Source organism: Dendronephthya gigantea, unplaced genomic scaffold (genome assembly GCF_004324835.1).
Source record: "Dendronephthya gigantea isolate DGI-Jeju-01 unplaced genomic scaffold, DenGig_1.0 000112F, whole genome shotgun sequence".
NCBI lineage: Eukaryota > Metazoa > Cnidaria > Anthozoa > Malacalcyonacea > Nephtheidae > Dendronephthya > Dendronephthya gigantea.
In genome coordinates, this window is record NW_021163122.1 from 675,119 (window position 1) to 687,187 (window position 12,069).

Sequence of the window (12,069 nt, forward strand, 5' to 3'; positions counted from 1 at the left end):
GTTTACCTATAGGTCATTTAGGTCAGGTTAGCTTAGAGAATTTTGTACTTGGTTTGAAACAGCGAGGGGTTGCTGCCACTGGTTGCTGCATGCATGTATTTCTAGTCCGATGACGATGTATATAATATTCATGGTAGTTTAAACGTAGCTGAGAATTTTCTTTGTAAATTTTGTTGGAAAAATCCAGTGGTAAATATATATATAACAGGTTTCATTCGATTAAGGGCACCATATTGAGATGTTTATATGAAAGCATCAACATTCATGCTTTTGTGGGATCAAATTTCTATATATTCAGTGCGCAATATAGCTGTCGCTGACAGACAATATACCCCTGGTGAGAGGTGATGGTGATCACATATAGGTTCATTTGAATAATATCTTCAAAGTCGGCCGTTTTTAATTAAGTATCCTGTGTTTTTGTATTGGTATTGGTAGCTACTTATGTTGTTGATTAAAGTGCTTATAAACCCAAAATGGGTTTTTGGTGATTCAGATAGAGCATAAAAAGTTGGTTAGTAACTTCTAGATTAGTTTTTGCGTTAAAATTTTAATTTCGGAGTTACGATGGCTCAAACAGCAAAATTTGACCATTTTTCAAAAAAAAGTAGCGCGACGCAAATATCACCAAAGAGCCTGGATCCCAGGAACTCATCTTCTACAGCAATCACACTTTTGTATTGCGAGACTGTATATCTTGAGAGTTTTCTGCTTAAAATGCCCGAACGTTGCGTTGTTTTTGGGTGTTCTAACACGGCAGACGCGGAGAATGGTATTTTTCTATACCAGATACCTTTTTGGAACGAAAACGCGACCGTAGCAGCGAAACGAAGGCGAATATGGGTGAACTTCATTCGACGCAGAAGAGACAAATGGACGCCAACACCCTCATCAGTTGTTTGCTCAAAGCACTTCACGAACGACTGTTTCGAGTACGGTTCTGCTACAGTTTCAAAGTATAAGACCCCTAGACTAAAAAGGGATGAGTTGGGAGTTTCTGTGTACCCTACATTGCAAGCAAATCAAATTTTGGGCAGCACAGAAAGTGAACGCACAAAACGCATGAAGCGAAGAGAGGTAAGCTAAGGGATATTAAATCATAACTGTGCCAATGCGCTCTTTATATTCGTGCATATATTTAATAAATGCGCACAATTTGAATATTTTTAAACACTTAAAAATGTTTTGCATTCGACAAATTCGAGACTATAACAGAATCGCCAACAACTTCGTCAAAAATTTCTGGCGTAACTGATGAATTGAAAGCTACGACGGAAAGTGTTGTCTTCCCGACGGATGTTATGGAACACGAATCAATGGTAAGGCTTCTAGCTATATATATATATATATATAGGTTATGGTGGTGTTCAGGCACACATGTATAAAGCAAACACAAGAGTGTGTTAATTAACCTTTGCTGTACTAGATTGGGGCATCACCACAGTCACCACACAAGTGCAGAAATTGTGATTTGTTAAAGAAGGAAAACAAGCGAATCCGTAACTGTTGGGAAACATCAAAACAAAAGCTGGCAGGTGTGAGAAAAGAATTGGATATTCTTAGGGGTGCAACAGGTAAACATTTATATTACATAAGGTGTTGTTGCAATATACATCCTTATAGTTGTGTCACAAGGAAACAAGAATAACGTAAAGCATATATAATGTACTGTAAATGGCATAGAGTGTCGGTGATACAATAATGCCTTTTGTAAGTATACCACACTTATATGTTTCTGTAATAATTTACAATAGGTGTAAGTAGTGATGATGATGAGGAAGTTGAGAGCAATGATGAGGAAGATCACAAATCTGAAGATGAGACAGAGGGGCCTTCTGATGATATGTATGAAGATGCAGAAATTGAGACAGAGACAGATACAGCAGATACTGATACTGATGAAGACATTAATGTGCCTTCACATAGGTAAGAAAATGCAGGTCAACTGTTCTCTAATTTTTGCAAATCATTATTTGACAGGAAATCTGCACTCATGTGTAAATTAACAAGTCTTGTTGTAATCCGAACTTTTTTACTGCCACCATTTTAGTTTTGACAATCTGGCCCCAATACATACACACTTTTCTCCAAACTAATTTACACTAGTTCCAAGAGTTTCCTTAGTTTGCTTATTATTTGCTGTGCCAGATTGAACCATTCATTTTCATTAACAACATTTTGTGATGGGCCTCCTTGCTTTGTATTTATTATTGACCCAATGACTCATTTTAGTAATAGTTGCTTGTCCATCAGCAGTAATGTTAATTAATCAACTTTTTTAGGGTTCCTGTGAAGGAATACGGTTTACAAAGGGAGCCAAAGTTCATTGTATTCCTTACCCAATTATTGACGCTCTTTCAAATCTGCCGTGTGTGCAAAAGTGACAAGACATTGGTTGAGGTTAACTCTCATGGGACAATGGCTGAGGTTAAAACAACATGTGTCAACCCTGATTGTGGAAAACAAACAACATGGCTAAGTCAACCTTATTTTCCTGGGACAAGAATTGCAGCTGGCAATTTGTTGCTTAGTTTTGGAATCCTTGTCGCAGGAACATCAGCAACTAAAGTTTTTAGGGTGCTGAAGCACATGGGCATGACCTGTTTTTCTGTAACAACTTTCTTCAAACATCAACGTGTAAGTATTTAAAGTATGTTGCAATGTTATAAAACATAGAACATGCATGCATATTGTACTGCCAGGTTTAGTTTGTATGTTACATAATACAGTATATGTCTTATATTTTGTAGGAAATATTGTTTCCATCAATATATCTTCACTGGAAAAAGTACCAGGCTGCATTGGTGGATAAAGTAAAAGGATATGGGGAAATAGTAATCGCTGGTGATGGCCGACATGACAGTATGGGTCACAGTGCAAAGTACTGTGCATACACTGTATTCTGCTGCACTGTACCTTTTATAATCCATTTTGCGATTGTACAGGTATGTTTACACCTCCACTTTTAATCAACTGGGATAACATTAGATTGTGTCTACCTTTATGACCTGTGTATTTTTATTCTCCTAGAGAAATGAAGTTGGCAGTAGTCCAGCAATGGAATATGCTGGGTTTTGTCGTTGCATGGAATATATACTTGGTTTAAGTCTTGTGGTGAAGACATTCATATCTGATAGACACTCAACAATAGCCAAGCATATGAGAGAGAAGTTGTCAAACATCACTCATTACTTTGACATTTGGCATCTTAAGAAAAGTATGATGTTTATATTGACTACAATCTGCTGTACACATTTTTTGCTATCACAAACTGTGAGAACCTAAGACAACCAAGTGAGTCACTCACTAAACCCTTTTAAAGTGATTTTTTTTGTGTTTCTTTATTTATCAGAGGTCACAAAAGTACTCACAAAAGTTGCAAAAGTGAGTGGGTGTGAAGCAGTTGCTGAATGGATAAAGCCTTGTACTAACCATTTATACTGGAGTGCAAGAACTACACATGATGGGAATGGTGAAGTTATTTGGGCTAAGTTCTCATCATTTTTAAGTCATGTGGTTAATGAGCACAAAAATCTTGAGAATCCGTTGTTCAACAAATGTGGGCATAAAGAGACAATTGAGCCACGGAAATGGTTAGATAAAGGTTTGTTGAAGTGCATGCAATACTATTTTTATCATCATAATATGGTGATATGCATGTGTGTCAATATTATGGTAGTATTTATGTACAATCTGTTTATGTTGTGACATATTCTTAGATTCAGTTGCCTATGAGAAAATGCAGTCATCTCTTACTAACAAAAGGCTGATAAAAGGAATAAAGCATGCATCTCCAATGGACCAAACAAGTTGCCTAGAAGGATTCCATTCTGTGCTGAACCAATTCTCTCCCAAGATGATAGGCTATACCTACAGAGGAATGTTTTGCAGGTAATTACTGTATGCATTCAAAAGATAGTGTAATGATGTACAGTTTAAATGCTTACTTTTTGTTCTAGCAATTTATTGATATCACCAAAATAAGAGTTTGAAACAAGATGTGACATTTACCTAAATGATGGGAAAATAAATTTCCAGGAGGCCACCCTTTGCCACATGAGTGCTAAAAGTATCACTTATAAAGCAGTGTCATTTTTTGCAGACATGCATTAGCAGTCATGCACTTTAATCAGAATCTGTCTCGGGAAGCAAGATTGAAAAATGGTGTTGAACAATACAATGTTGTTTATCCCAAGTTCATGAATGGGGAAGCAGTTGTCAGAAAAGTTCCAGTAAAGCAAAACTTTGGTAGGTTGATTGGATAATTACAAACCAAGGATTCATGTAGAAGGCACTTTAATATATATATATATATATATTATAGATTATGTGGATAAAATATATCAAACCATGTTAGAGGCTATTGCGAATAAAAAACTGGAAGATGCAATAGATGACCTAAACGAAAAAACACCACCACCCATGAATACCATGCTAAGTAAGCAGTCAAGAGAAGAAGCAATACAAAAAAAGAAAACAAGGGATGCAATGCAACTTTCTGATGTTCCTCCAACAAACCCAGGTATTTTAGAAGTTGTTGATGCATTTACACTTAAGATCAGATAACAATATAGGTACAATGATGGTTTACCATGCATTCTAAATTTTATCCCACTCCTCTTTTTAGTTCCCACTGTTGAAGTTGGAACCCAAAGTCATGCTTTAAAACAAAGAAATGCACCAAAATGTAGGCTGTGCAAGCAGCCAATGAAAGGTCACAAAAATGTTGTTGACTGTCCAAAAAATAAAAAGATTAACAATATTTTTATTTGCATTTGTTCATACATTTTTACACAATTTACATTTGAACCAAAGCAATATTATTCGCTTTCTTCATCTGTCTCCAGTTCTTCATAGCCAGTGAATGCACCATCCATGGGTTTATGTGTTAAACGTATAGCATTGTATGCACAAGAAGGCAATGGAATTCTTTTGTCCCTTAATCGGCCATGCACCATGCGAGTAAATTGTCGATAGGCAACAACTCTCAGAAATCTAAGGGATTACAAACCAAATTCGATCATTCCTTTTATTTGAGCCTGATGAACAGTAATGCATTGTGCAATAGCAAATGGCAGTCACAACAGGGCAACTAAGAGTAAGCCTGTCAGAATTTAACAATCTATGTAATAATACAGTTTTACTGCAATTATCATAAACCAGCTTTTTCAATTCTTCCCAGGGGCATCCAAGTTTATGCAACTACCCCAGGGTGTGTTTGGTATAACTCAATTCTTTCAGTTTCAGATGCCCCTTCACAGGCTGCATTAAGATGATAATAATATTATAAACACGACAATGATGACAAAGGCCACGTTGTGTCTGTTATTATTGAATAAACATACCTTTGTTTTGAGCCACTTTGCTTATATCTATGACCCTGACGGGTTTTGAAATTGTCAGCAGCAAGCTCCAACGACCATCTGTTTAAGCAAACAGCTGGAAAACCAGGATGATTAACTATACAAGTCAATTTCTGTTCCTCACTTGACTCCTCAGAAAAGTCATCAATAAATTTTGCGCAACCCTCGATTTCGTGGCAACAACGACACTCTTTAGCATTTTGCAGCATTTCAATGCTACAGTTACCACAACTGCACCTAACGAAAAAATATACAACTTCAGTTGAACAAAGACAAAGCAAATTTTAATACAATTTTTATACCACGTGCTACTGGAATATTGCGATAAATCACAATGACATAATACGCAAATTACCAGGAAGTTAAAGTTTTTCTTCCATTCCAGCGGAGTTCTAGTTCTGCCATTGTTTGGTTATTTTCTTCCCGCGCTCTGTTATAATTTTCTAGCCAAACATTATCCGCGATAGGTTCGTCAAAGTAGGCCTCGGGGTCTGTGTTGTCATCCATTTGGCTGTCCTCCGGAATATCAGGATCGAATTCTGCGTCGCATTTCTCGCTTTCTTTACGCTCGTCTTCCATTTCATATGGCATAATGGTAGCAGTATTGCTATTCACACTCGAAAATGAACTAGAGCTCGACATTTCAAGAACTTTTATTTAAAAATGGCCAGATATTTCCAATTTGTTTACTAGAACTGTATTATGTTTCATAGTAAAGTAAATGGACGTGTTCCTGGTTCCCAGTCCCCCATTGCGCGCTACTTTTTTTTAAAAAAATTGACTTTGCCGCCCAATATCTCCGAAATTAAAATTTTAACGCAAAAACTAATCTAGAAGTTACTAACCAACTTTTTATGCTCTATCTGAATCACCAAAAACCCATTTTGGGTTTATAAGCACTTTAAATCTATCAGTGTATAACATGCGAGCTGAAACATGAATGTTGTTGGAGTTGGTGTCAGATTACGTTTATTATAATTATTATATTATAATTGTGATTGAGCGTTGTGACTTCAGCAAAGATTGTGCAATAAGAGACCAAGCTTATATTCATATTTTATATCTACCTATCAATCTTCCTGTAGAAATAATGAAAGTTTTAGGAAATAGGCTACACACGGTAATATTGTAGGCTTCCGGTGCATCGCACCATAACCAAATTACGTTTTGTGGTACGAAACGGTTTTGCTTGAAAGCTTTGCACTTTCAAACTTGTTTGGTAATGCAGGTTCTCTGAAAGCAGCGACATAAACATGCATATAGGAATCACAATAAATATTTTTGAAATAGTAAAAGTTAGTCCAGTTACGTGGTGTATTCAGTGACGTCAGTGATTGCGAAGCATAACATATAGTTATTGAGAAGAATGGAAACTCTTGTAATAATATAAACATATATACGAAATTCACTAGCAAAATTTCATATTCTAACAACGAGAATCCCCAAATAAATTATCACAAATAAATTTTCGATTCTCGAACAACATTATTCCATAAAAAATATTACAAAAAAACAAATGAAAATGTACAAAAGTTTTGTGAACCAAATATTTCTCAAAGATAAAAATGCTAAAATTTTAAGAAAAGAAGATTGAAACTAAATCTTTGTATGCCTTCGCGGCTTCGCCTGACAAATATTTAGGGAGTTTGGTGGTTCCGCTTGAAGAATGTATAGTTTAAACGGAAATGACCTATATATGACTTCGGAAATCAAGCCGCACCTAGCTCGTAGCCTGACTTAATTTTAACAATCTACAAACAGTAACTGCATGCTTATTGATAACAATTCACGCTCGTTTATATAGTTAATATTACTATAAATAGAATTATTAATACGCATGCTTTATGAGGCAATGTGAACATTCAAAATATTTGCAGAGGAGGACTTACCATTCATTGTGTAGGCCTCAAAAAGAAGACAAAAAACCACTACACTAGTTCATTAGGCTGAATCATGTCATCGTGTGAACAAATAACACGCAATAGCGCAATATCGATATTCCACAGCTTTGTTGTTTTTGGTTTCATATACTTCACATGGAAATTAATCTCCACCCTGGCTTGTGTTCTGAGTATAGATAAAAGGCGGGCGCGGACTGGCGGATGCAAACCGGCGGAAATTCCTTGGATGTGATCAATGGCTAGAGGGAGCATTACGGCACCTTGGGATTTAGTGATTGTGTCTTATGCGAATAGGCCCTAATTATGATGGAACCCAACAGTTAAAGGAAACGCGATCCCGCGGGAATGTTCACTATCACTTACGCAATGGGTGCCTGAATAAAAGCCAAATTTTTTACCCTCTCATGTGCAAATACCACAGCAACTTGCCTATAACATGCAGAGCACATAAGATAATTAGGAAATAGTGGATTTAATTATTGAAAAAAAAGATAAGTTAGATCATAAGTTTTAATAAATTAGAATGTAATAATTAATAATATAATAATCAAATTTGATAAGTAATAATATTACCATATTAATGATTACTTAATTAATTAGTTTTTCGTTTGGGTTGTTTATCTATCTGCGTCCGCCGTTCTCCATCCGCCAGTCCCCACCCGCAAGTTCGCGCCCGTGTATTATCTACTCCCCATGCACCGGCAAGGTGAGCTTAAAAAATGTCGCACATCCTGTTCAAGAGAAAGGAGATATTAACAGGAACTTATTGTCTTTGTCTAAGATACCGCAAACAAATGTTTGAAAATAATTTGTGTGTATATATATATATATATATATATATATATATATATATATATATATATATATATATATATATATATATGTCTAAGATACCGCAAACAAATGTTTGAAAATAATGTGTGTATATATATATATATATATATATATATATATATATATATATATATATATATATATATATATATATATATATAATATAATAATCTTGGATTTGTGCGTAGTAAACCAGAGTGCTCAATACAAGTAAATAGTAGAGCAAAAACAAATCAACAAAATATAATCATAAAATTGTATTTCATCGCTACACTGTGTTTCACGTACTAGTTTTAGTACGATCCTCAGGCGATAACTATTTACAACGGTTTACGCACACGCGTTTTTGATTGATTACGCGAGAGTTTTAACGTGCATGTTTGCGTGCGCTTAACATTACAAACCTTAAAACCATATCTATGCCGGCATTTACTAAACAGTTCTGTCCTTTTGTTCAACGATTTGTTTTTGTCTGATAGCATGATTAATCTTTTTTCCTCGGTGCATAAATTGCAAACTTTCATTTCTGGACATGCGGCGGGAACTTGCTTCATCACTGACCATTTTATCCCAAATGGTTTATCTTGCGACTTGAGCCCCCAAACATACTTTGAGAGCTCCGTTTCTCCAGAGTAGCGTTCGTGGTTAAAAGACTTTAAGTGGTTGCTGTATCTGAGTTTGAAGCTACCTGATGTCATACCAATATAATGCTTGACAACTTCTCCATTATCCGAGCTAACTTCCGCTTTGTACACAATACTTTTCACGAGACAATTACCGTTCATTGGGCATTCCTCCTTAACTCTGCAGTTGCATGATTTCAAAGAACATTGGGAGTTGTTTTGATGTTTAAGGACTCTATGATTGTGGTTGGAAATTGAGGTTTTAACATTGTTCATACAAGAGTAACTCACTTTGACCGTGTTCCGGTTGAAAATTTTATGGAGAGGCGATGACTTTGGGAAATGCTTATCAATTAAGCGAAGGAACCTTTGTGCTACATTCGTTTTCACATTCTTACTATAAGGCGGATTATACCAGATTATGTTTCTTGATCGCGTTCTTCGCTTGGGGTTGTAGTTGTTTTCATCTTGTTGGTAACTTAAGGTGGTGTTGAAATGACTGTGTTTTAGAGCATCTTCGTAAAGCGGGGCAGCTAAATCAAAACTGGTTTTGTTCGACGAAAGTGAGGATATACGTTTGTTGATCGATTTGGGAAGCAAGTTCCCGCCGCATGTCCAGAAATGAAAGTTTGCAATTTATGCACCGAGGAAAAAAGATTAATCATGCTATCAGACAAAAACAAATCGTTGAACAAAAGGACAGAACTGTTTAGTAAATGCCGGCATAGATATGGTTTTAAGGTTTGTAATGTTAAGCGCACGCAAACATGCACGTTAAAACTCTCGCGTAATCAATCAAAAACGCGTGTGCGTAAACCGTTGTAAATAGTTATCGCCTGAGGATCGTACTAAAACTAGTACGTGAAACACAGTGTAGCGATGAAATACAATTTTATGATTATATTTTGTTGATTTATATATATATATATATATATATATATATATATATATATATATATATATATATATATATATATATATATACACCCATTTGCAAAAACGTTGGCCGCAAATAGATAGATAGATAGATACTCGAAGTCTAATTAGAATTGCATATGATTACATTTGCATGGGATTTCAATTATATTACACAACATATGCAATTCTAATTAGATTTCGGGTATCTATCTATATATCTATCTGCGGCCAACGTTTTTGCAAACGGGTGTATATATATATATATATATATATTATATATAATTATATATATATATTATATATATATATATAAATTATATATAATATATATTATATATATAAAAATAAAAATAAAATCAATGAAATATTACAAAATTTTGAATATATTGTTCGCTACACTCTGTGTTTCACGTTTCTTCTGAAACGATGATCAGGCGAATCTTAACCTTAACCTTAACCTTAATTCTTAACCTTACATATATATATATATATATATATATATATATATATATATATATATATATTATATATATATTTATATATATATATATATATATATATTTATATATATATATATATATATATATATATATATATACACCCATTTGCAAAAACGTTGACCGCAGATAGATAGATAGATAGATTATTACATAGATTAGAATTGCATATAAATATATTTGCATGGGATTTCAATCATATTACACAACATATGCAATTCTAATTAGATTTCGGGTATCTATCTATGTATCAATCTGCGGCCAACGTTTTTGCAAACGGGTATATATATATATATATATATATATATATATATATATATATATATATATATATATATATATATATATATATATATGCGATATATATTTTAAAATATCAATCACACTTACATGAAAATATATATGTTAGTTATATTTTATAATTATCATTATAATAATTTGAACAATCTACTCGTTACTTTTTTCCACGCAACAAAAAACCTAATTTAATGTTGTCATGTTTGTATCTATGCGTCACCTTAATTTGATTGGAATTGTAAACTATAAACGATAACATAACTTCGAAATGCAGGACAATTTCAGAACCAGCGTTAATATACTGGGGCTATTTTTATGGTGGTGTTAACACAATACCGAGCCTAATCTCAACTTTTTCGTAGGGTAAGCGCGATGCTTGCCTTGAATTTCTCAGTTGCCGACGCAGTACCACGACGCAGTACCATCCAGACTTTCGTCTGTAGTTTCAAAACGGCTAACTAATGACCATGCAAGGTTTTCATGCAAGGAATATTTGCGCAGGATGACACTATATGATAGGTGGAGTAGGCATGTGATAAAATTTTAGAAACAATGCATCAATAATAGTCTAATCACTGTATGATGACTCTCACCGCAAAAACGGCTTTGGGCAAACAAAGGTCAAATTTCAAAATACAATGCTGTCAAGAAACGACCTAACAGCGCGGTGAGGTTCGGTCGCGGTTCGTATGCGGTCCACCGACAGAAACGGCAGACGACTGCATGCGGAAAAAAAAGGTCCGTCGTCGTTAAAAATAATATGTTTTGCGCTCGACGGATGATATTAGTGAAATTACATTCAGCTAGTTTGCTTACAGAATACAAACTTCCTAATACATTATTGTGAACTAAAGCAATCTTTATTTCTTTATCGTGAACTAAAGCAATCTTTCTCAATGACAACTCATTGTTATCAAAATATCAGTCTGGTTTCCGCCCGATGCACTCAACTTTAACTGCCTTGTTACAAATGTGTGATGAATGGTATCAAAACATGGACAATGGCAAACTGACTGGAGTTGTTTTCTTAGATATTCGTAAAGCATTTGATTCCCTAGATCATAAGATATTATTACAAAAAATGAGAACACAATTTGGGTTTACAAATATTGAACTTTTTTACTCCTAAAAAAATTATAACCGGTGTCCCGCAGGGATCTATCCTCGGGCCACTGCTCTTCTTACTCTATATAAATGACTTACCTGAGAGTCTTTGCAAGACAACTCCCAGTCTTTATGCTGATGATACCCAGATATTTGCTTCCTCTCATGATTACAGGGAACTTATTGACAAATTAAATTACGATCTCAATAAAATCAGCGAATGGCTCGTTAGTAACAAATTACAACACCATCCAACAAAGACAAAATTAATGATTATTGGATCGACGCACAACCTTAATAAGGTCTGTAACTATCCAGTAATGTTAAATGACAAACGGATTTCCCAGACAAGCTCTTTGGAATGCCTGGGGGTATTCCTTGACGAAAAGATGAGTTGGGATAAGCACATTGAAAAAATTTGTAAAAAAGTAGGGGCTGGTATAGCGGTTATGAAAAGAATCAAGCCCTTTATTCCCTCTCATACTATTCAACTGGTTTATAACGCTCTGATACAGCCATATTTTGATTACTG

At 34.8% G+C, this 12,069-nt stretch overlaps 2 protein-coding genes across 2 annotated transcripts; one reads left to right on the forward strand and one right to left on the reverse strand.

Moving 5' to 3' along the window:
- Nucleotides 1-462: 462 nt before the first annotated feature.
- LOC114535174 lies at nucleotides 463-4,880 on the forward strand. Its single transcript, XM_028556553.1, has 12 exons — nucleotides 463-1,077; nucleotides 1,206-1,319; nucleotides 1,427-1,574; nucleotides 1,755-1,926; nucleotides 2,283-2,637; nucleotides 2,751-2,945; nucleotides 3,031-3,217; nucleotides 3,353-3,604; nucleotides 3,720-3,891; nucleotides 4,103-4,248; nucleotides 4,325-4,522; nucleotides 4,628-4,880. Exons 1-12 carry the CDS (start codon nucleotides 568-570, stop codon nucleotides 4,855-4,857), a joined length of 2,679 nt encoding a protein of 892 aa, XP_028412354.1. The 5' UTR covers nucleotides 463-567; the 3' UTR covers nucleotides 4,858-4,880.
- LOC114535175 lies at nucleotides 4,774-6,258 on the reverse strand. Its single transcript, XM_028556554.1, has 3 exons — nucleotides 5,719-6,258; nucleotides 5,346-5,600; nucleotides 4,774-4,995 (listed from the first exon to the last, which is right to left on the reverse strand). Exons 1-3 carry the CDS (start codon nucleotides 6,003-6,005, stop codon nucleotides 4,821-4,823), a joined length of 717 nt encoding a protein of 238 aa, XP_028412355.1. The 5' UTR covers nucleotides 6,006-6,258; the 3' UTR covers nucleotides 4,774-4,820.
- Between the last annotated feature and the right edge of the window lie 5,811 nt (nucleotides 6,259-12,069).

Bases quoted from the DNA above. Each gene is read 5' to 3' on its own strand.
- LOC114535175 (XM_028556554.1), bottom strand. From the start codon at position 6,005: ATGTCGAGCTCTAGTTCATTTTCGAGTGTGAATAGCAATACTGCTACC. The intron at 5,601-5,718 runs GTAATTTGCGTA...TTTTTTCGTTAG, and splicing joins AGAAAAACTTTAACTTCCTG to GTGCAGTTGTGGTAACTGTA. The intron at 4,996-5,345 runs GTATGTTTATTC...GTAATCCCTTAG, and splicing joins CAAAGTGGCTCAAAACAAAG to ATTTCTGAGAGTTGTTGCCT.
- LOC114535174 (XM_028556553.1), top strand. From the start codon at position 568: ATGGCTCAAACAGCAAAATTTGACCATTTTTCAAAAAAAAGTAGCGCG. The intron at 2,946-3,030 runs GTATGTTTACAC...TTATTCTCCTAG, and splicing joins TCCATTTTGCGATTGTACAG to AGAAATGAAGTTGGCAGTAG. The intron at 4,249-4,324 runs GTAGGTTGATTG...TATATATTATAG, and splicing joins TCCAGTAAAGCAAAACTTTG to ATTATGTGGATAAAATATAT.